Source organism: Schistocerca piceifrons, chromosome 9, assembly GCF_021461385.2.
Source record: "Schistocerca piceifrons isolate TAMUIC-IGC-003096 chromosome 9, iqSchPice1.1, whole genome shotgun sequence".
Classification (NCBI taxonomy): Eukaryota; Metazoa; Arthropoda; class Insecta; order Orthoptera; family Acrididae; genus Schistocerca; species Schistocerca piceifrons.
In genome coordinates, this window is record NC_060146.1 from 158,149,971 (window position 1) to 158,175,749 (window position 25,779).

Sequence of the window (25,779 nt, forward strand, 5' to 3'; positions counted from 1 at the left end):
GAACACCATGAGCTTTAATTGACGATCGACGCTAGTATTACGCAAAAAGGGGGTGTAACAGATGAGACTTCTGCAGTTCTGAGTGAAGCCTTATGCGCTCAAAAATGCGGCATCGCATGCGTTCATTACCTTGTCGGTGTTCGTCAGGGGGCGGCGGGCAGCACAACTACGCTGACCTCGCCGGCTCTGAAGCAACTCTCTCCTAGCTTCTCGTTACTACAATTTACCGAAGTTGGTTTAAAAAAAAACTATCTGGCTGTGTTTTCATCTGACCAATCAGGGTCTCAATGTTAACCTTAAGCTCCGCCTACAAAAATTCTGGCTATCCAATAAGAAACGCCATACTTTTCGTGGTGGGGCAATGTTTTTAAAGTTCGCAACGTAACAGAGACGCGAAAAAGTCTCATGCTAAAACTTGCAGCTGGTGTGGTCCTTTAGTGTTATCGTAACATCTATACTGTTCTTTTGGAGGGCTCTATCTTCTAACATGGGCTGGGGGGTGGTCCTAACGTAACAGAGACGCGAAAAAGTCTCACGCAAAAAACTTGCGGGTGGTGTGGTCGTAGCGGTTAGCTGGCAACGTGGGTGTCCGTCCCTTATCGTAGGGCCTTCTCGCTTAACACGGTTCTGCTCTCGGCTTCTGTTCTCGTTTCTCCCCTCGGAACTGCGACTGTCCCACGGTGGGAAGGTATGACATGCATGTAGGCATTCTTGTGTTAGTCTGTGGTATTCCATTTGCTCACTCGTTACTCGTATTACTTTGGTTAATTTAATGTCACGATTTATTCGGAGCTATGTGACATACTACTGGATTTGCTTATCATGTCAGGGTTTTCATGGGAGGTGTTGGATTTGCCTGACACCTTACAACCCTAGTAAAGTGTAAATGTAACACTGCAAATGAACAACGTTCTAATGGTGGTACTGAGTTTAAAGAAATATTTTATGACTGGGGCCCCGCATTATGAAAATATTATCCAGTGCCCGGACGCTGCTAAACACAGCGTTTTCGTTTCGCGGTCGGATCGCCTGACGCGGAGAGGACGGAAAACGGAGCGCCTAGCACCGTCCAGACACAAATACTGGACCCGATCCACACAAGGACCAGTCTCTGGGGGCTCCTGAAGAAGACAGCGTCGAAAAATCGTGCGCAGACGACGCGAACAACCGCCAGAAGACCTGATTATTCAACGCGTCAACATATAGTCAGAAAAGCCTGAAGAGTTGCATCAGAACGTATCTTGCTTGAAGAGCAAACTATTTTTCCTTTACAGATAACACCTTTGTCCTTGGAAAGTAATAAAAAGATCATAGAAACATTCAGAGCGAAACTCATATCCTGTTTGAGATTGTACAAAATATGTGTATACAGTGTGGTCCATTGAGAGTGACCGGGCCAAATATCTCACGAAATAAGCGTCAAACGAAAACACTACAAAGAACGAAGCGTGTCTAGCTTGAAGGGGGGAACCAGATGGCGCTATGGTTGGCCCACTAGATGGCGCTGCCATAGGTCAAACGGATATCAATTGCGTTTTTTTTAACAGGAATCCCCATTTTTTATTACATATTCGTGTAGTACGTAAAGAAATATGAATGTTTTAGTTGGACCACTTTTTTCGCTTTGTGACAGATGGCTCTGTAATAGTCACAAACATATGGCTCGCAATTTTAGACGAACAGTTGGTAAAAGGTAGGTTTTTTAAATTAAAATACAGAACATAGGTACGTTTGAACATTTTATTTCCGTTGTTAGAATGTGATACATGTACCTCTGTGAACTTATCATTTCTGAGAACGCATGCTGTTACAGCGTCATTACCTGTAAATACCACATTAATGCAATAAATGCTCAAAATGATGTCCATCAACCTCAATGCATTTGGCAACACGTGTAACGACATTCCTCTCAACAGCGAGTAGTTCGCCTTCCGTAATGTTCGCACATGCATTGACAATACGCTGACGAATGTTGTCAGGCATTGTCGGTGGATCTCGATAGCAAGGAAATCCGGGGGCGTCAGATCCGGTGAACGTGCGGGCCATGGTACGGTGCTTCGACGACCAATCCACCTGTCATGAAATATGCTATTCAGTACCGCTTCAACCGCAGCCAAGCTATGTGCCAGACATACATTGTGTTCGAAGTACATCGCCATTCTGCCATGCAGTGTAACATCTTGTAGTAACATCGGTAGAACATTACGTAGGGAATCAGTGTACGTTACACCATTGAGATTGCCATCGATAAAATGGGGGGGGGCAATTATCCTTCCTCCCATAATGCCCCACCATGCATCAACCCGCCAAGGTCGCTGATATTCCACTTGTCACAGCCATCGTGGATTTTCTGTTGCCCAATAGTGCATATTATGCCGGTTTACGTTACCGCTGTTGGTGAATGACGCTTCGTCGCTAAATAGAACGCGTGCAAAAAATCGCTCATCGTCCCGCAATGCCCAATGGTGCATATTATACCGGTTTGCGTTACCGCTGTTGGTGAATGACGCTTCGTCGCTAAATAGAATGCGTGCAAAAAATCTGTCATTCTCCAGTAATTTCTTTTGTGCCCAGTGGCAGAACTGTACACGACGTTCAGAGTCGTCGCCATGCATTTCCTGCTGCATAGAAATATGGTACGGGTGCAATCGCTGTTGATGTAGCATTCTCAACACCGACGTTTTTGAGATTCCCGATTCTCGCACAATTTGTGTGCTACTGATATGCGGATTAGCCGTGACAACATCTAAAACACCTACTTGGGCATCAGCATTTGTTGCAGGTCGTGGTTGACGTTTCACATGTGGCTGAACACTTGCTGTTTCCTTAAATAACGTAACTATCCGGCGAACGGTCCTGACACTTGGATGATGTCGTCCAGGATACATAGCATACATAGCAAACGCCCGTTGGGCATTTTTATCATAATAGCCATACATCAACACGATATCGACCTTTTCCGCAATTGATAAACGGTCCACTTTAACACGGGTAATGTATCACGAAGCAAATACCGTCCGCACTGGCGGAATGTTACGTAATACCACGTACTTCATACGTGTGTGACTATTACAGCTCCATCTATCACAAAGCGAAAAAAGTGGTCCAACTAGAACATTCATATTTTTTTACGTACTATACGAATATGTATTAAAAATGGGAGTTCCTATTTAAAAAAACGCAGTTGATATCTGCTTGACCTATGGCAGCTCCATCTGGTGGACCAACCATAGCGCTGTCCGGTTTCCCCATTCAAGCTAGACGAGCTTCGTTCTTTGTAGGTCTTTCGTTTGATGCTTATTTCGCGAGATATTTGGACCGGTCATTGTCAATGGACCACCCTGTAGAGTGAAACTTCCTGGCAGATTAAAACTGTGTGCCGGACCGAGACTAGAACTCGGGACCTTTACCTTTCGCAGGCAAGTGCTCTACTAACTGAGGTACCCAGGCACGACTCACGACCCGTCCTCACAGCTTCAATTCTGCCAGTACCTCGTCTCTTACCTAGAGTAATTACAAGTAGAGGCCTTGCGAGATAATGTGACTCCTGCGCAGAAACACATTCTCGTCCTGGCCGCCAGATGAGTACATTCCTTTGTTCTGAAGGTGGTCGTCTCAATCCCTTGCAGCCTCCTGAGCCTTGCGCTTCGCCCGCTCCAGCAGCAGCTGCCTCAGTTGTCAGTGGTATGTCGCCTGCCAATCCGTACACTGTGAACTTTCTCGTTGCTGTATCTGTTCTACAAAGCGTAGCATCCACACACTTCAGGTGCAAGGGAAGGGCTTTGTACCATGCAACCAATATTGTGCCCGGTCTCATGAAATGTTATGTCAGAAGAGGTGGATGAGGGAGTAAAAATTCCTTTAGAAATTGTGGTAGAGGGGCAGCCAACGAACATTTCCCATCCCTAAAGAGGATAGAAGATAAGGGGAAAAATGTAGCTACAAGTACTTCCGTGGCATCTCTAAACCACGGACAATGTGGAAGAAGAAGAAGAAGAAGAAAATATACATGTAGATAACTTTGATGAGCAAGTTGTCGGATGACTAAGAGTAACTTTTGTGGTCTTCAGTCCAGAGACTGGTTTGATCCAGCTCTCCATGCTACTCTATCCTGTGCAAGCTGCTTCATCTCCCAGTACCTACTGCAACCTACATCCTTCTGGATCTGTTTAGTGTATTCATTTCTTGGTCTCCCTCTACGATTTTTACCCTCCACGCTGCCCTCCAATACTAAATTCGTGATCCCTTGATGAATCAAAATATGCCTTACCAATCGATCCCTTCTTCTAGTCAAGTTGTGCCACAAATTTCTCTTCTCTCCAATTCTATTCAACACCTCCTCATTAGTTATGTGATCTACCCATCTAATCTTCAGCATTCTTCTGTAGCACCACATTTCGAAAGCTTCTATTCTCTTCTTATCTAAACTATTTATCGTCCACGTTTCACTTCCATACATGACTATACTCCATACAAATACTTTCAGAAACGACTTCCTGACACTTAAATGTATACTCGATGTTAACAAATTTCTCTTCTTCAGAAAGGCTTTCCTTGCCATTGCCAGTCTACATTTTATATCCTCTGTACTTCGACCATCATCAGTTATTTTGCTTCCCAAATAGCAAAACTCATTTACTACTTTAAGTGTCTCATTTCCTAATCTAATCCCTCAGCATCACCCGAGTTAGCTCGACTACATTCCATTATCCTCGTTTTGCTTTTGTTGATGTCCATCTTATATCCTCCTTTCAAGACACTGTCCATTCCGTTCAGCTGCTCTTCCAGGTCCTTTGCCGTCTCTAACAGAATTACAATGTCATCGGCGAACCTCAAAGTTTTTATTTCTTCTCCATGGATTTTAATTCCTACTCTGAATTTTTCTTTTGTTTCCTTTACTGCTTGCTCAATATAGAGATTGAATAACATCGGGGATAGGCTACAACCCTGTCTCACTCCCTTCCCAACCACTGCTTCCCTTTCATGCCCCTCGACTCTTATAACTGCCATCTGGTTTCTGTAAAAATTGTAAATAGCCTTTCGCTCCCTGTATTTTACCCCTGTCACCTTCACAATTTGAAAGAGAATATTCCAGTCAACATTGTCAAAAGCTTTCTCTAAGTCTACAAATGCTAGAAACATAGGTTTGCCTTTCCTTAATTTAGCTTCTAAGATAAGTCGTAGGGTCAGTATTGCCTCACATGTTCCAATATTTCTACGGAATCCAAACTGATTTTCCCCGAGGTCGGCTTCTACTAGTTTTTCCATTCGTCTGTAAAGAATTCGTGTTAGTGTTTTGCAGCCGTGGCTTATTAAACTGATAGTTCGGTATTTTTCACAACTGTCAACACCTGCTTTATTTGGGATTGGAATTATTATATTCTTCTTGAAGTCTGAGGTCTGCCTCATACATCTTGCTCACTAGCTGGTGTTTTGTTAGGCCTGGCTCTCCCAAAGCTGTCAGTAGTTCTAATGGAATGTTGTCTACTCGCGGGGCCTTGTTTCGACTTCGGTCTAAGAGTAAGAGTAAGAACACAAAAAAAAACCAGAAGTCTGTGTAGCGAACCGCCGTGTTTTCCTGTGCATCTATACAAGCCTGTGGGTACACACAAGGAACGTTGCTTAGCTTGCCAGTAAAGCTGCAGCAGTCCCATTAGGAGTAGAACGTCATGTGCGCTCTGTGAGCAGAAACTATTCATTACAAAAAATTAATTTCTGTGATACATTTAACTTCATATGTCAGCTTCATTGCAAAGCACCCATAACTACCATAATAGTCATACTTATTGCGATATTCGTATTTAAGGAAGACGCTGGATAAAATTTCAATAGTTTACGTTCAAAATATGAGTCGCTATGATTTTGCGTTTGGTGCATATTTCACCATGTTGTTCCTGCGAATGAAATTTAACCAAGACATTGAATTTTTCTTTAGACTTCAGAGGAGGTCTCAATCCATCTCCAGTCTCGAGAAATTGGATTTTGTGTAGCACTCACTTCGAGTTGTATGTGAGTGAGAACGAAATATTCATAACTCACCTCATATCTCCTCACCCATTCGAAATGCCAGAACGAGATTTTGATAAATGATATGGAGGGTATTTCGCCATGTGGTCGACATACAGAACTTTTTTATCTGCATAGATGTAGTCAAGGCTGCAGTTTTTATTTAATCTTTCTTTTTTTAAATCCAGTACTGTAACTTTAGATTCATTGATAGCTAGTAAAAAGGCAATTTTCTAGTATGAAACTAAATGTGAAATTTCTTCTATTACATACTGCAATCTGACTCAGTGAGGTTTTTCTTGAGGTACTGATCTCTTTGGTAGCCAATTGCTTGTTTGATAAGACACATTGTTTCAATATTCTGTCGGAGTAGCTACTGGAAAGTGACTTGTGCCAGTTATACTGTGTTTAGGCAAAATAAATGTGTGAAATCTTATGAGACTTATCTGTTAAGGTCATCAGTCCCTAAGCTTACACATTACTTAACCTAAATTATCCTAAGGACAAACACACACACCCATGCCCGAGGGAGGACTCGAACCTCCGCCGGGACCAGCCGCTCAGTCCATGACTGCAGCGCCCCTTGAGCGCTCGGCTAATCCCGTGCGGCTTTGGCAAAATAAGAAAAATTAAACCTGTCATTAAGAGAAATGGAGTTATTACTCACAACTGATGATGCTTCTTCAAATGAGAAAAGATTAAAATTCAAACAAAAATAAATCGCCAATTGTGTTGCAATTTTGGCAGAATCCTGTAGCCTATTGTATTTTTAATAGGGAACGACTGGAATGGAAACTTACCAAACGATTTTCTCCCTTTTCTTTATCTCAGAAATATGAAAATATTTCTCAGCAAATAGTGTACCATATTTTTGTTTCTATCTTCATTCAGGGTGATGTGGTAAACTTTCTCACCTTAATTATCGTTTGATGTGTTAAAGATTGATTATACATATTTCCAATCAATTTTAACTTTAATGTAATCTCAAGCAGTTCGTAAAGCAATTGCTATCATATTTTTGTAACCACATTACCCACAGTAAAACAGGCATCAAATTTGTAATTTCTAACGGAACCATGCAGCATTTTTGCTGCAGATTACAACTGACCCAATAAGACTCTTTCATAGCGCTGAAATTGTGACCACACTGACCACTTGCAGAACCTTGCCAACTATTCACCAAAGCCAATATTATTTTTGAATTAAAAGATATTTATAGTGAAAATATTCACTCGCTCACTCTCTACATGGATAGAAATGGAAAGACAGTACATGTGTTGAAGATAACTGGGGTGTACAAAAAAAATCCTTTAGTAAGTTTCAGTCCCAGCTCTTCATTGGTAAAGATACACTGGGTTGCAGGATTCCACTGGACTTATAACGAAATTGGCAATTTATTCTCATCTGAGTTGTTAAACTTTGTTTTTTCAAAGTATCATCAACGCCACCAATACCACTGTCCCCGCCCCTAACGTGCCATCTGCACAGATTGGGACCATGTTATTATGCGCAATCTCTACCAGTGAGACACTTAAGGCCAGGTTCTTATTCAAATGGGCAAAAAATACGCAAAGTTTCGACTTTTTACTGAGTCAATGGGAAGACATACAAAGGATCTGCTTGAGGATTATGATACATTATACTTTGAACTTTATTTTACATGTTCAATAAAAAAAAAACAAAGTGGCGCCCACAATTATGGTTTGATCAAGCGCGTGCGAATTTGAAATACGCAGACTGCGTGCAATGTAGCCCTCAGGAGTCATCTGAAATCAAAAGTGGATAACTTCAGTCAGTGGTACCCTAAATTTATGGGAGCGTATACCTAAAAACAACGAAATAACCTTAAATGCAACGATATGATGCTAACTCTAACTTTACTTCGATTTTTCACTCTTTATGACTTTACAAAAATAGTTAATATGAACAAAGTTCATATAAGCTCCCAAGAAAAGTGTTTACTTTTTGGGGGTCGAAGGTAGATGTTAATAGGTGGACCGTTTTTATTTCACGCAGCACACAGTTTTGAAAAATCGTTTCTCGAGAAGAACCAGTCTAAAGTTGAGAGAAAACTTTTATATGTATTATTAGTTCAGTTTCCATAAAAAGTCCACGTTATTATATATTTATGTGTTACTGAACACAGATCTGAAGGTAGAATATCAAATTTCAAATTGGCTACTCCACTATGGCTGACTAAAAATTATCTTTTGACCAATTTTGACATAACTTTGGCCAAAAAACGTGTTTTCGTTATTTACGTTTAGTGTGCAATTCCACGACCGTATATTAAACCTTCCTCTAACCCTCCTTGTTCCTGGAGAGCAATTCCTTCGTTCTTCCCGACGAGAAAAGCCGACCTGGCTTGCATGTATACTGCAATAGAGATCATTCTGTGAACGTGCGTCACGGACGGCACGACAAGTTTTCTACCTGGGCCGACCATCTACGTCTTAGAGCGTCCCACGACGGCCGTGACACTACTTCGAACAATGGTCTGTAGAAACTTTTGTAACGCACGGATTAAAAAACCTTTTCGTCCCAACATTCAGGACACGTATAGCTTTAAAAAATGCATAAAAAATTGAATTTTCCACCATGTTGAATGAGACCCTGGCCTTAAAAATTAGGCCTTATAGATCTCTTAAAATACGACACCTTCTTCCAGGCTACCACCAAATTTCAAGGAAACATGCACCATAGTGGGCTACGGACAGCGTGGAGCAAACCTGAAGCCGAAAACGGGTCTCCAGCGAGCCGCCAGCTTCATTACCGAACCCGGACCCACGTGTGGCCGGACTGATGTCAAAGTGAGTACCACAACACGCAACTTCTAGAACATAGCAAATCCGTGGCCCGTATCTGTACTGTGCCTCAAAAACGCCTGCTGAAATGTTCAGCACGGCGCTCGACTATTTTCCAAAGGTTCTACATTATTTTCGAGCAACTGACAGAAAGTTCAACAGAAGTCGCCTAAAACACTGCATGAAAATAATATCTGTACAATGTATGTCGCAATGCCAACAGTATACGTTTTAGAGACCATTTTCTTCATTCTGTGCAGTACATTCCTTGAACAATATCTTTTTGTGGATACGATGCCCAAAAGGTATAAGTTCTGTCTGCAGTAGGCTAGATTCTCCTACTGACAGGAAAAAACGTCAGGACATCAAAAAGCCGATTTCTCCCATCCGTTTCCTGTGCGCATTTCTTGTGGATTTGACACGTTCCACATCACAACGGTTTTTGCGTGCTATTGATCGTTGGAATATGTAACTAACTAACTGGCCTTGCTGTGGTGGTTGGGCTTACGTAGCTAACAGTATCACACCTGTACACCCATATACACTGAGTAGTACAGTTTGTTGTATGATTCATTTGTCATTTGTAGTCGACCACTATTAAATTATGATGCTTACAGCGCCATCTATTGCTACATTTTGTAACTACTATTTTTCTTCTGCCATACGTTTTCTCCCTTCTCTGACAATATTCTGTTGCAATTTGGCGTCATTCTGATCAGTGTTGTTATTTCTACAGCGGCTTGAAAGTTTAATTATAATCACCCTGTATATGGCGGTAGTATCTTGAAAACAAGGTAAAAAATGGCAGAGCACTGGCGAGCTGCCATTTGCAGACAGTTGATTCATGAGAAAAAGTTTCCAAAGTGATTATCGCCGTACGACAGGCATTAAGAGATTTTGAAAGTGAAATGCTATCACAAACTATTTTATACTCTCGGCAATCGCAGCTGTTGAAAGGTGTTGTGTCTAGGCAAGACAACCTAGACACAATGCGAGGAAGCCGAAAGGCACGCGTTTAGCTCACGCAGGCAAGAGATAGGTCTGTAACAGGATACGTAATGAAAGCTATAAAGAAAAGTACGTAGCTTCTGGAATACTTAACTTTAATTCATCCTTGTGGTACATCGCTCTTGACGAGACAAGTGAGACTCTTTAGATACAAGCTATGTAAGGCTAATGGCGCCTTGCTAGGTCGTAGCCATTGACTTAGCTGAAGGCTATTCGAACAATCTGCTCTGCAAATGAGCGAGGCTTCGTCAGTGTGCATCGCTAGCTACGTCGTCCGTACAACTGGGGCGAGTGCTAGTGCGTCTCTCTAGACCTGCCGTGTGGTGGCGCTCGGTCTGCTATCACTGAAAGTGGCGACACGCGGGTCCGACATGTACTAATGGACCGCGGCCGATTTAAAGCTACCACCTAGCAAGTGTGGTGTCTGGCGGTGACACCACATTCCTCCCCCGCAAATCGGCGAACGGTCGTGTTATAAGGCTTCCGCCCGCCGTGGGGAGGACCCCATGTTGACGTATGCGATGAGGTGGGGAGCCCAACAACAGGCGAGGCTGTGCCACCCGCACCCTGCCATTCGGTCCGAGGGGAGCTAGGAAACGCCTGAAAACCTAGTCCAGGGTGCACGTCAACATGCGGTGTATGCGCCCTTAGAGATATAGGAGGGGCCGAAGGGTCGACCTCCATTGCGTCGTGGCACCCGACGGGCGAAGACGACATCTGGTCCGGAGCGGGCAAAAGTTCCATGGCGGAGGAGATCTGGTCACGGGAAGCGATCGGCGGCGCGTGACCCAGGGATGTGCCAGGCGGTTGCAGCGACGCGTCCACTGCGGGCGGCGCCGGCGGGAGAACAAGCGGCGGCGGCGGCGCGTCGCCATGGGGCAAAATGGAAGGCAGCGTCGGTAACACCTGGGGATGAGGCGAGCCAGTAGATGGGTCCCCAGGGCGCTGACCGGACGGCACCGTCGCTGAAAGCAGACGGGGAGCGGCAGAACCCGGGCGACGACAGAGGCGCAGCTGATTGAGATGCCGACGCACCTCACCAGAGGCCACCAAAACCAAATACATAGCGCGGCCGAGGCAGCGAAGAATACGCCCTGCGAGCCAACGCCGTGAACCTCGAAAGTTGCGATAGAATACAACGTCGCCTGAAGCAAAAGCAGGTGTCTGCCGCTGCACAGGAACCTGATGCGGCGGATGCAGCAAAGACATCAAGGTTCGATGAGGACGACCGTGGAGCAACTCAGCTGGCGAACGACCATCTCGGGGCTGAGAGCGATACGAAGACAAAAAGAGCAACAACGCGTCCTCCCGAGAATGCGACTCTTTCAACTTCAACATCTGTGACTTGAAAGTCCAGACCAATCGTTCAGCAGCACCGTTTAACTGAGGCGAAAACGGCGCGGATGTCAGATGTTGAATACCATTAGCCTTGCAGAATGACTGAAATTCTGCGGACATGAATTGTGGGCCATTGTCTGAAACAATAGTCTGTGGAAGGCCTGCAATGCAAAAGATAGCGGATAAGGCTTGGATGGTGGCAGAAGACGTCGTGGAAGACATCCGGACAACAAAAGGAAAATTACTGAAGGAATCGACCACAACCAACCATCGAGCATTCCAGAACGGACCAGCAAAATCGATGTGCAAGCGTTGCCAAGGGGAAGGGGCTATCGGCCATGCAAAGAGTTTCCGCGGGGGTGCGGATTGTTGTTTGGCACACGCCATGCAAGAAGAGCACATATTCGCAATCGCAGCATCGATTCCGAACCAAGTAAAGTGCTGACGAGCAAGTTGTTTCGTTCGCACTATACCCCAATGTCCTTGATGGAGAAGCCGTAAGACAGAGGACTGTAACGAACGTGGGACCACGACTCTTGACTAATCATTATCAGAACGCAACAACAAAACACCACGTCGTACAAAAAGTCTCTCCTTGTGAGCAAAAAATCGGCGAACCAACGGATCCTCGATCCGTGACTTTGACAAGGGCCATTGCGTAGCAACAAAACGCAAAACGGTAGCAAGGACAGGGTCAGCAGCTGTGGCTGCAGCTACACGACGAAAATCAATCGGAAACGATTCGACCACGTCATCGGTTTCCGAATCAATGAACATGCAAGCAAGTTCGGAAGAATCGAATGCTCTTGCGACCTCATCAAGCAATGCGTGGGGAACATTGCGCGTTCGGAAAAATTTCGGCTGCGCGTTGACTTTCAGTTCCAAATGTGCTTCATCGTTCTTAGCGCAACCAAGGCCCGGTGCAAAAATGTCTGCAAATTCTTCACACAGACGAGAAACACCGGCTGAAGGCACAGTCTCGTTCACTGATAGTACCTGATTGACTATAGACATATTAAACAATTGAAATAAATCTAAACCAAAAAAGTTCACTGCAGTAGAAGAACGAAGAACGTAAAATGACACAAATTTTGTTAGTCCCTTGTATGTAGCAAGAAGGCTGCACTGTCCTAACACAGGGATATTCTGTCCTGAATATGTAGTTAGCTTAACATTTGCGGCACGCAATGGAGGTTTGCCCAGTTGTTTGTATGTGTCGTGATTGATCAATGAAACTGCAGCTCCGGTATCGAGCTGGAATGGTATCACTTTGCATTCAAAGTCCAAGTCTAAAAAAAGTTTATTGTCCTGCTGACGACAAGAGCGACTTTCTCATGCAATGTGAACCGATACAGGGACAGAAGCACTTGCGACCTGACGAGATTTCCGTCGACGTCGACGCACACTTTTTGTGGGACGAACACAGTCACTGTTGGAGAAAGTGGCACTGGACGGAGTGGAAGTAACTACATGAATGTACATGGGCGAAGGTTCACGAGCCTGATTATTCTTGGTTCGATTCCGGCGTGAAGCAAAGGACCTGGAATGGTTGTGATTGTCTGTTCTGAGCTTTTTCTGGCAAACACTTTGAACATGTCCTTTCTTATGACAGTAAAAGCAAATAGCTTGGCGTGACGGGCAATTTTCACGCGAATGTCGAGTAGCACACCGCGGGCATGATTTCACTGCATTTACTCGCTTACGCGGCACACGTGGAGAGCTAGGCGGCAGCTGCGCGGACGAGCGTGAGGGCTGTTTATCGTTCCATGCAGCGCGCCCGGCGGGCCGGTTAATGTGACACACGGCTGGCGAAGGTTCAAATGATTCCTGTGCAAATTCAAGTGTGTCTTGCCTATCCAATATGTCTATCACTTGTTGAAGGGAGGGATAGACTAGTTTCAAAATCTGTTCCCGTATACGAACATCAGAAACGTTCTGTGCAATTGCATCACGCACCATTGTATCTGAATAAGGGAGTCCACATTCACACTCAAAAGCACAATCCCTAGTAAGGCCTTGCAATGTTGCAACCCACTCCCTATTAGTCTGACCGGCCGTACGTTTTGTACGAAAGAACGTATACCTTTTTGCAACGACAGTAACTGTTTCTTTGAAATAGGCATCTAACGCCGATAAAATTCCTTCGTAGGACAGAGTCGCTACCTCACGTCGGGGAAACAATTTCACTATCACATGGTAGGTGGACACACCGACACAGGCCAATAAGTGAGGCTGCCACTCATTACCTTGAATCCTGTAGGCGGCGAGTTGGAATCCAAATTGGCGTGACCACTCCGTCCATGTTTCCACGTCCGCTTGAAAATTACGGAATGGGGTGCAACTGCATGTCGTGGCTGCAGTAGCGGTGAAGCGGCGGCTGCCGCATCGTTTTGCAGTGCACGTTGACCCTGGACGAGCTGTCCAAGGGCATCCAATAACGCCTGCGTCTGCTGATTCTGCAAGCGATAAAATTCGGACAGTACATCTGGAGATTGTGGCGAAGACATGACAGGTAAATTAATGCAATACGAACGCTAAATCCTCTTTTGAGACTCGTCGCCAAAAATGTTGTGTCTAGGCAAGACAGCCTAGACACAATGCGAGGAAGCCGAAAGGCACGCGTTTAGCTCACGCAGGCAAGAGATAGGTCTGTAACAGGATACGTAATGAAAGCTATAAAGAAAAGTACGTAGCTTCTGGAATACTTAACTTTAATTCATCCTTGTGGTACATCGCTCTTGACGAGACAAGTGAGACTCTTTAGATACAAGCTATGTAAGGCTAATGGCGCCTTGCTAGGTCGTAGCCATTGACTTAGCTGAAGGCTATTCGAACAATCTGCTCTGCAAATGAGCGAGGCTTCGTCAGTGTGCAACGCTAGCTACGTCGTCCGTACAACTGGGGCGAGTGCTAGTGTGTCTCTCTAGACCTGCCGTGTGGTGGCGCTCGGTCTGCTATCACTGAAAGTGGCGACACGCGGGTCCGACATGTACTAATGGACCGCGGCCGATTTAAAGCTACCACCTAGCAAGTGTGGTGTCTGGCAGTGACACCACAAAAGGCATGTTGTTAAGAAGAACTCCGCTAACAGCTGGTAAAATTGTGTACTAAAACAACCAGTTTCACGACCTTAAGCCGTATCATCGGGTGCAACAACGCTACAAGACCGTAGGCGTATCCACAGCCCTAGTCAAAATTTACTATTCATACGATATTCACTGAATAGCAATTTTTGACTGGGAGCGATGGTGATGATGATGATGATGATGATGATGTTAGGTTTGTGGGGCGCTCAACTGCGCGATCGTCAGCGCCCAGGGAGCGATAAGTACGCCTATGGTCTTATAAAGCTGTTGCAGCTGATGATGCGGCTTTAGGCCATGAAACATATTAAGTTTTAAGAAACAATTATTTTATCAGCTGTCAGTGCAACGGTAATTGGAGCTAGACACATGGGACATTCCATTTCGGAAATCGTTGGGAACTCAATATTGCGAGATCTATAGTGTCAAGAGTGTGCCGAGAATATCAAATTTCAGGCGTTGCCTCCTACCGCAGACAAAGCAGTGGCCGACAGCCTTCACTTAACGACCGAGAGCAGCGACATTTGCATAGAGTTGTCAGTGCTAACACACAAGCAACACTGCCTGAAATAGCCCCAGAGGTCCATATCGGACGTACGACTAACGTATGAGTTTGGACAGTGCGGCGAAATCGGAGTTAATGGGCAGCAGACGACCGAAGTGAGTGACTTTGCTAAAAGTAAGCCATAGCTTGCTGCGCTTCTCCTAGATTTGTGACCTTACTGATTGGACCATAGACCACTAGAAAACCGTGACCTGGTCACGTGAGTCCAGATTTGAGTTGGTAAGAGCTGACAGTAGGGTTTGAGTGTGGTGCAGACCCCACGAAGCCATGCACCCAGATTGTCAACAAAGCACTGTGCGAGCTGGTGAGGCTACATAATAGTGTGGGCTGTGTTCACAAGAAATGGACTGGGTCGTCCGGTTATGTTAGGCAACTTGGAGACGATTTGCAGCCATTGATGAATTTAATGTTCCCAAACAACGATGTAATTTTTATGGATAAGAAGCACCACAATTGTTCATGGTTGGTTTGAAGAGCATTCAGGACAATTCCAGCAAACAGTGTGGACCACACAGATCACCTGGCATGAATCCTATCGAACAAAATCAAGAAGGTAGTTCCTGCACAACATCCCGCACAGCAACATTTTCCCAGTTATGGATGACTATAGAGGCAGTGTGGCTCAACATTTCTGCATGGGTTCCAAAGACTTCTTGAGTCAATGCCACGTCGAGCTTCTGCACTACGCCTAGCAAAAGGAGGACCAACAGGATATTAGGAGGTATCCCATGACTTTTGTCGCCTCAGTACATACTGATACCGCCAATCAGTCACGGCTGTTCTCTCAGTAAAATTATACCTTGTATTCTGCTGAAATTGCTGGCCTGTTGAACATTTTGGGTCATGGTCAATTTCTGAAGGAACTGGTGTTCCTCTCATTAGGCTGTATGAAATTTTGTGTTTTGCAAACTAACAAATTTTGCTCAATTGGGTGTGACTCAGACACAGCCATTTTGCTTACTAATAGCTCCTCTAAATTTATCTTGTTAGTTTTTCTGTTGCTCAGCCTTGGCGATTTGGGATAAAGAAACATTTTAACGAAAACTTGTAATGTCTGTGTGGATATGATTGAGACTGCTCTCTGGAGTTAGTGGACTTAAATCCTTTTAAAGGAAAGAGCAGTTGTTTTGAATTTGCTTGAGACAAGAAATGTAATGCAAATACAGATTTCACTGAAAGTGTTTGTATTTCCTAGCATAAGAACTTTAACAGTAACAATTTTCTGGAATTAATAGTGTTTATGGTTTTTATTTTGGGAAGGAAATTGGCTTACGAAATACATAATCTAACATCAAACCTTTTCGTGGCACGACAATGCATTTCACCTCATTCAAGACAAAAAAAATACACCTGATGATGGACCCACAGGGTCCGAAATGTATCATGTACTTAATAAACACGAAAAATTGCGACTGAAGGCGTTTTTATTCATACCTCCATTTTACTGAATAGTCATGTTTGCAGCCGCGAAATATGGATAAAATTAAGTTATCTAGTGTTTGCCTTGATGTTAAAACAAATTTTGAGAACAGCTCAGTGGCTTATCAGGGACCATGGGGACCATGGGGTCCAAGCGAACCAGCTCCATCGTTAAGTGCCACCCATTCCCTGCCCCTTGGATGCGTCTCAAAAACGAGAAGTACAGATGACAATAATTTGCAGTATTTATGGGGTAGCTAAGCAGAGGAGACCAGGTCAGTGTCCGACGGCTCCGAGCAACAAAAGGCCTCGTAGCAATGAAAAAAAAGAACCAGAAAATTGAAACTGGCAAGTGCAAAAACATAGACACTACACTCATCGACGTATGCATCCATATCATGTCGGTCAACAGCTGTTTCCCAGGATGAGTTAATTCCACGAATCCGTCAGAAATAAAGACATGTGGATCATTTACTTCGTTTACCCAAGACGAACATCAATCTGCAGGGGTTAGCGAAGTCAGTGATGGACGATTCATCTTGAGTGGAGTATACAGCTGAGTACAAGCAATAATCAAGAACTCAAAATCACCATGAAATTTTTACTTGTCGCACTGTTGAAAGCCACAATTCAGATTTAGTCTTTAAAGATGCTTTAGAGACTTACCAAGAAAATGTTTTTAAACAGTTGATAACATCTACAAGTTGATGACCACAACTGCTGAGGTGGTCAGATTTAAAAATTTGTCCAGTGAGTATCTTCATTGTAATTTTTAGGTCACTAAATCTTTGGTTACGGTCTGAGACATACGACACCGCCTGTACAGTTGAAAAATGATTCGTTGGCGTTCTTAAGGATCTGGCAAAAATTATTTTTTGAAGTAATAAATATAATGAACGCAGTGTAACATCATTCGTAATAAGAATTTCGAAACCTGGGGCTTTCTTACAATTTTAGTAATTCAGTAATAAAAATATCAGTGAAGAATCTAAGTTTTTTTAAATCTGAGATTATAGATGCAGCAAATGCATATAACCTCTTAGAATCGGTGCCGTCAAAAAAAGGATCATTAACAATCTGCTGACAAACTTTTAATATTGGTGAAAGGTGGACATTGTGTGTAACTTCCCTAACAAACGAATAAAAACGTATAAAACGTAAACGTATAAAAATAGTGAACAAGCACTTTGACGAACTTTTATAGAATGAGAGGCGGTCAGTAACTAGAGTCAGAGTCACTCTTTTTACTCAATAACTGACACCATTTATTCACATCTTAAAACGCCAATTCAGATAAAGATTTAAGTAATGCCGCATGAAGTTTGGAGTTACATACAAAAGGTGGATCTACCTGTTTTAGGTGCGTGCTATTGTTAAAGATGGACGAGTAAGTTTAAAGATGTTGAGGCGCGAACATCTGACACACTTCACGTGCCACCACAGCAGAACTTCAGAGACTGAATCTCACCACCGTTCGGAACCCTCTATACAGTCCAAATCCAGCACCGTCTGACTTCGATCTGTTCCCGATAATGAAAGACGATATGCGGAGACATCATTATGCTTCAGATGAAGACATTGAGATAACTGTGAGACTGTGATTTCGGAAACAGAGTGTCGACTTCTTCCGTGACGGTTTCAGAAAACGTGTTCATCGTTGGAAGAAATTTATCCAATTGGCTGGTGATTATGTGGAAAAGAGAATATTGGTAATTAAAGATCACATTCTAAGGATTATTTCTGTGTTTGATTTATTAAAATATTCCCATCCAAACCCAATTAACGAAGGTGGAGGCATTACTTTTCATTCAACCCTTGTACTACAAAAGGTGCATAAACATTGGACTGAGGATCTTAGACTATATAATGCAAATTATTGTATCAAAATACACGTCTTAGTTCTACTTGAAATGATATCAAGGTCATTGATATATTATGACAACCCCTTCATGTATTATAACGCTCTTCCATTTACAATGAACAGCCATAGAACCTGGTACACACGCCTAATATCGTGTAGGACCCCCGAGAGCACGCAGACGTGCCGCAACAGGTCGTGGCATGGTCTCGACTAATGTCTGAGGTAGTGCTGGAGGGAACTGACACCATGAATCCTGCAGGTCTCTCCATAAATCCGTAAGAGTACAAGGGGGTGGAGATCTCTTCTGGACAGCATGTTGCAAGGCATCTCAAATACGCTCAATATCGTTCACATCTTGGGAGACTGGTGGCCAGCGGAAGTGTTTCAACTCAGAAGAGTGTTCCTGAGGCACTCTGTAGCAATTCTGGGCGCGTGGGGTGTCGCATTGTCCTGCTGGAATTGCTCAAGGCCGTCGGAATGCACAATCGACATGAATGGCTGCAGTTGATCAGACAGGATGCTTATGTACGTGTCACCTGCCAGAGTCGTATCTAGACGTATCAGGGGTCCCATATCACTCCACCTGCACACGCCCCACACCATTACAGAGCGTCCACCAGCATGACTAGTCCTCTGCTGACGTGCAGGGTCCATGGATTCATGAAGATATTTCTTTACCCCTACACGTCCATCCGCTCAATACAATTTGAAACGAGACTCGTCCGACCAGGCAACATGGTTACAGTCATCGACAGTCCAATGTTGGTGTTCACGGGCCCAGGCGAGGCGTAAGGTTTTGTGTCGTGCAGTTGTCAAGGATACACGTGTGGGCCTTCGGCTCCGATAGCCCATATCGATGATGTTTCGTTGAATGGTTCGCACGCTGACACTTACTCATGGCCAAGCATTGAAATCTGCAGCAATTTCCGGAAGGATTGCACTTCTGTCACGTTTAACGATTCTCTTCAGTCGTCGTTGACCCCGTTCTTGCAAGATCTTTTTCCGGCCGCAGGGATGTCGGTGATTTGATGTTTTACCGGATGCGTGATAATCATGCTACACTCGTGAAATGGTCGTACGGAAAAATCCCGACTTCATCGTTACCTCGGAGATGCTGTGTCCCATCTCTCGTGCCCCGACTATAACGCCAAGTTCAAACTCTCTTAAATCTTGATAATCTGCCATTGTAGCAGCAGTAACCGATCTATCGAGTGCACCAGGCACTTGATTCTTATATAGGCGTTGTCGACTGCAGCGCAGTATTCTACCTGTTTACATTTCTCTATATTTGAATACGCATGCCTATACGAGTTTCTTTGGAGCTTGAGTGTGTGTTATATTTTTACCTGCAGGCGTCCATGTTGTGGAAGACAGGAGTTTTGATGAATTGTTCGGTAATGACAGCCTGTAACACTCTTTATTATACTTGAAAAAAGACAATCACGATCTATAATAGTTTGTAAGACTGTGCGCCATATGATTACCGACTTAATGTGGAAATCGTTTACACGAAAACATTGATACTGGCAATTGTTTGGTAGCCGATCCAATGGTGGAACTGAGAGTTTCTCCGCCGGATGACTGAATTTATCTTGTCTGCCCACGTTACTTCATGTAGAACCGAAACAGGGAAACTAGTTTTGCTAACGCAGTTGCAGATATGGCTGGCAAAACAATTGTCTTTTCATATGTGTCACGGTTCAACTAAACAGTGCTAATATCAGTATAGAATTGTAAATAAATACCTACGATTGGTCTTTGAACCAATAATTAGTTATCACATACATAACATGTTAAGGATGTTTGCGGTATGTTATAACAAAATAGAAGATTTGGTCAACAGTCTGAGACACTTACCAGGTTGGCTTGATGGATGTAGACTATAATTATCGCAAAAAGTACATCCATAGAATCCTAGATTGCAGACAAACCAATGCGTACAAACGTGTAATTCTGAACAAATATGGTCACAGATTTATTATGTTTTTTTTTTAATGCTTATCTGAACTCTAGGTCTCTTCTTGCTTATAAGACCATCACACGAATATGTCGTCTCTCTTCCCAATACACACACACACACACACACACACACACACACACACACACAAACACACTTTACGCCACTCACAAAAATCAGTGCTAGAGAGAAACATGTCTATCAATCCCTAATTTCTATGCAAAATGTATGCTGACTGCAAATGTCACTTATGAATAGTGTATTTCGTGAGAAGAGTATAGTCCGTTTTTAGATCACATAATACTAGTGTGCTGATTGAAACTACTGGTATCAAGTCCAACATTATGACATTGGTTTCTCGGGGAAAGGTCTTCTCGTTAGTAAGTTCTGTGTTGCGGCTACAAAAGATTCACTGCTACGAAGTGTGGCCAGCAAGCTTATAAACTCACATTACAGGATCTGAGAATCATACTAGGTTGGCTTACTAAGTGACGAATGTGATAATCACGCACCTTATCGTTAACGTATGATCCCTAAACAAAACATCTAGCAGAGTCCTATAAGAGGACTACATTACATGCAAAGATTATGAGCATTTCTCTTTCCTAGCTAGATGTTGCATTTATCGTGTTAGAAGAGAACGATAAAAATATTTAATAATATCCTTTCTAAGACGTTCTTCCCTCAAAAGCATCAGACAGTGGTTGCCACAAGTTTCCCCAAATGAAATTTCCTGATATTTCCCTGATTTCCAGACACGTTTAAGCATTTCTCCCTGACAAATTTAGAGATCTCAAGGGTAAGTTGAGATGTAAGTTGACAATCTGTCTTTGTAGCTATGGTACAAGAAACAATATTGCAAACGAGGAAATATAAAAAAAAAAGTTGCAAGCCGATGGCGTTTCCTGATGTGAACAAAAATCTTAAATACTAACATCGACATCTTTTGTAATGAACTGTTTTAGATGGAGAAAGCAACCCAAATGGTACATATGTTTCATTAAGACCATTGATGCCTTTTTGTTTCAATGAAACGAAACACATTTGGTGACAAAAATATGCATTTCCTTGGAGTCGCAGAACAGATTTAAAATACCTTCACTGATTTCAGAAATTGCCTCAGAAAAAAGTAGGCCTCTAGAAAGAAGTGTATAAGGCGGGAAACTGTCTAAAACAATACTATAGGTGACCGCCTATAAAATGTTGGTTCTACTATGTTCGATATTGTCAGTTATTACCTTCTGTCTTATATCTACTATTTTACAGGTATTTTGGAATTTTTCGTTCGAGAAATATATGAGCACACAGCGTACAAACCGCCAGCGACTGACACAATGTCTTCTTCTTATCGTCCATACTTTCTAACATATAAACTACTTTTGAAGTGCCAGAATGTACTAGACCAAACACCACAATGTACAACGTACATGCGGCGAGAAATCCATCGCCCATGACCTCTGGCCTGCTGAGGAGCGTCACAGTCCTGGGTCCGTGGATAAACCATGAAACTCCGCTGTACAGGGTGTCCCAAAAAGAATGACCCGATTTTACCTTGTAATAATATTGAGACAAATGTCACTAGGTAACTGAAACAGCGCTAGATGCAGTGGGTGTGGCCTAGAGTTTCAGAAAAAATCCGCTAGATGTGGCTACGAGAGCTGACTTGGAGCGTGCAGCCAGTCTCGCACAATATGGCGTCCGCCCAACAGAAGGGGTATTGTGTTATTGAATTCAGTCGTACTCAATCAGTGATCGCAGTTCAGTGGGCGTTTCATATTCGATTTCGTGCTAAACGTTCCTCCCTTACCTCATGACATTGATGAACTAAAAACCAGAATATCAGCTGCTGTAGCCTCAGTGACAGAAGACACCTTACACTCAGTTTGGGATGAATTCGGCTATCGGCTAGATGTCGTCCACGCAGCCAATGGAGGACATATTGAACATCTATGATGGATTTTTATAAACTTCCGTATTTTCTGAATAATTTAGTTTATAATTTGTTGGTGTTAAGCCCTTCTTCCTAATAAATAATTCTATTAAAAATCGGGTCATTCTTTTTGGGACACCCTGTATTACGCTGCACACAAACAGACCTGGCCTGTGGGCAGGTCCATGAGACTAGATCCGACGGGCAGAACCTGCACATTAGTGGGAACCGAATGGCGTCTGATCGGCAAGCTCGATCCACTACAGATACCCGCAGAAATGGCCTCCGGTTTTGGCCCATCGTGGAAATCGACTCACATGGCTAGCTATTCACGAGCCACAGACAGCATATTGAGGAAATGAGACAACGGTGATCAATCCATGCAACAGATAACGTTTTTAAATACTCTGAGAATCAATACTAATGAGGATAGGTGACAACTCACCATGAAGACGATCTCTGGGCTGCAGACAGACATGTAGAAGAGACAATCACGCTCTCATGACTAACTTTTAAGCCACAACTTTTGTCAGAAAACGAGAGCACACACACATTCACCCAATCACTCAGACACAACTTATGCACACATGACTGTCGTCTCCAGCCGGTGTGTCTACAGTCTCTGACAATCAGATCCAAACAAACCACACCTCATGACTCCCTGCCCCTCGTCGACAGCTGCTAGGTTAGTGGCAAGAAGTGGTGGCAGCACTGGGACACCTCAGTAAACAAACCATTTCATCTACCGACACAAAAATGAGATTTCTCCAGTGTTTTTTTTTTTCAAATTTCCCTGACGTGTTTGAAATTCCCTGTTATTCCCTGATTCTCAGAACCTGTGGCAACCCTGGAGACTGAACTTGATTCCGACATTACCTAATTTCCAACTTTTGATAGACAACAATGTCGTAGAGCTCTAACAACACCAATTCTGTTCAGAAAATTCTGGCACAGTCGTAATTTCGGGCCAATGGTGTGTTGGAGCGAAATGCAGTTGGCATCCCTACATACGCTCGTGTTTGATGTGTAACTGCCGGAAGTTTCATTGTTGCATGTCTTGTTCCTTATTGTTCAATGCTGTATTGAGTAGAATGTAGTGCTGCACAGTTTGTGAATTTCAAGATGGCAGGGTTCGAGGAGCAATGCGCCTGCATTAAATTTTGCGTGAAACTCAAGAAAACTTTTATAGAGACACACCAAATAATGCAGGAAGCCTATGGCGATGAGTGCTTAATTCGTATTTGATGTTATGAATGATTCACACGGTTTGAAAACGGTCTGTCGGAAGTTGAAGATGACCCTCGTTCAGGATTCCATTCGACGTCTACCGACGACACTCAGGAACGTCAACGAAATCGTGTGTGCCAAACGAAGGCTGACTGTACGGGAGAGTGCAGAAGAATGTAACAGTTCAGTTGGATTTTGTCACGCTGGCCGGGGTGGCCGAGCGATTCTAGGCGCTACAGTCTGGAACTGCGAGCCTGCTACGGTCGCAGGTTCGAATCCTGCCTCGGGCATGGATGTGTGCGATGTCCTTAGGTTAGTTAGGTTTAAGTAGTTCTAAGTTCTAGGGGACTGATGACCTCAGAAATTAACTCCCATAATGCTCAGAGCCATTTTTTGAATTATGTCACGAAATCCTGACATAGAATCTTGAAATGCATACAGTTGCCGCCTGGTTTGTCCCACAGCTCATGAGTAAAGACCAGAAAGACCTCCTCTTCGCAGTCTGTGAAGAGCTTTCGGATCGTGTAAATGAGAAGGAGCTGTTCCTTCAGAGAATCATAACTGGTGATGAGACATGGATCTACAGTTATGATGTTGAGACCAAGGTTCAGTCGGGAAAGGTTCTCCAAGACCAAAAAACGCTTGTCAGGTCAGGTTGAATGTCAAAGCCAAGCTGATAGCTTTCTTTGACTTGGAGGATTAGTTCATCACGAATTCGTGCCACAGGGACAAACTGTTAATCGATGGTACTACTGGGATGTGTTGCGGCGCCTACGAAAAAATGTGAGAAGAAAACGGCCTGAAATGTGGTGAGACAATTCATGGCTCTTGCATCACGAATAACGATCTCGCAAGTTCATCCCTATTGGTGCGTGACTATTGCAAAAAATAAAAAAAAATAAAATAAAAAAAACATTTGTATGGTGCCTCATCCTCTATACTCTCCAAAATTGGTCCCTGTGGACGGTTTTTATTTCCAAAGTTGAAAACCCTGTTGAAAAGATGAAGACTTGCAATGATAGACGAGATAAAAGAAAATTCGCAGACGGCACTTCGCGCAATCCAGCAAGATGCGTACTGTGTGTAGTTAGTATGTAATTTAGGGGCGACTAGACACTTCAACAAGAACAACAAACAACAGGATTAGCGTTGCCACAACTTAACAAATAGCCTCTAGTCCCCTAATGTTACATCAATGCCCATTCCCAACTGGCCATGGTTGATTGGCAAATGGAGATGGGTGCCTTCAATAACTGCTTACACAACATTACTGATTTAGGTAATTTATTAATAACAGTTCACTGAAAAACAAGTCTTAAAAAACTTCATAGAAAGGCTGGTTAAATAACTGTCCCTTTGATTAATCAGGTAATAAATTCTCAACCAATAACAGTAGCAAACAACATCACTTCCAAATAAAAACTTACAGAATCTTAATGGTAGAAAGGTACCATACAAACTTCAACAGTCACTTTCATTTAACACGCAGGTATCAAAACATATCAAAAACTCACAGTTAGCATATTTGTCAAATTTCAGTGTTTATAACCCGCTGAACTAAGTGCAGAGCTGACAGTTTCAAATCTGCCCTGTGAGTAATCCTGATAACAGAAAATTATGTTCACAATTAAGAAATATAATAAGTTTATGACAACGCCCATCCGAAACTGGCCACACTTTTACACAATCGTAGATTCCGTTGAAAAGTGACAGTTACCGCTCAATCTCCACACAGTTAAGTAAACTAACACCGCAGAAGTCACTGTAGGCTAATACACTTACTGTATTCCACTGCTTTCTTCTCCAACATCATGACACCCTTACTGTGGGCGAACATGCTACAGCACAGCGTGTTCAGGTTGGCCCCACGCTGTTTTGTTTATCTGCTGTGGCAGAACACCCATAAACGACATCGGCCACAGCTCGCCATAAATTGCGCCCATACATCTGCAGAGCCCATGGCTTATCGTTCCACAGCAGCGTTGAATTCCCAAGCGTCTCGGTTTCACCATCAGTTCATTACCAGAGTGCCAAAATTGTTAATGCACAATTCGTTCGGACCATCCGGACCCCAACACTCTGGCGTTCTTTCCTTCTCGCTCGGTGCTCTCTAACCCTCCTCTGCTCGTCGCCAGAGGGCCACTCGCCAGCAACTCGGCGGCCCAGTAACTCTGGTGAGGCCAATATCGACCTTAACACTCGAGTTGCGGCCCAGTATCTCTGGCGAGGCCAATATCGACCTTAACACTCGCGGCCGAAACAATCGTGCTGAAAATCTGCACAGTACCAAGACTGATTTCGTAAGTGGAAACTGCGTTGGGAATGGGTTATGGATTGTGGAGGAGAGTATTTCGAAGGATACCGTGCACAATAGGTAAAAAGTAAGTGTATAAAAATTTTGTGAACGAAGTACCGGAAATTTTCAACAGATCTCGTACATAGGAACCAGGAGAGAGGCGGATTCGTGTCAAATATTCGTGTCAAATCTTAACGTCCAGAACTATACATCTGATGATATTATTGTAACCAATAAGAGCAGGGTGTGCTTTTGTTGCCAACTGTTGCTTTTTTAAATAAAACT

At 43.5% G+C, this 25,779-nt stretch overlaps 1 protein-coding gene across 1 annotated transcript in view; it reads left to right on the forward strand.

The window, feature by feature from the left end:
- LOC124716795 (serine protease ami-like) overlaps positions 1 to 25,779 on the forward strand; it is a 98,105-nt gene that overhangs the window by 48,030 nt on the left and 24,296 nt on the right. Inside the window, exon 3 of the mRNA XM_047243344.1 lies at positions 8,675 to 8,816. Coding sequence (XP_047099300.1) covers positions 8,675 to 8,816 — 142 coding nt within the window. The remainder of the gene's footprint in view (positions 1 to 8,674; positions 8,817 to 25,779) is intronic.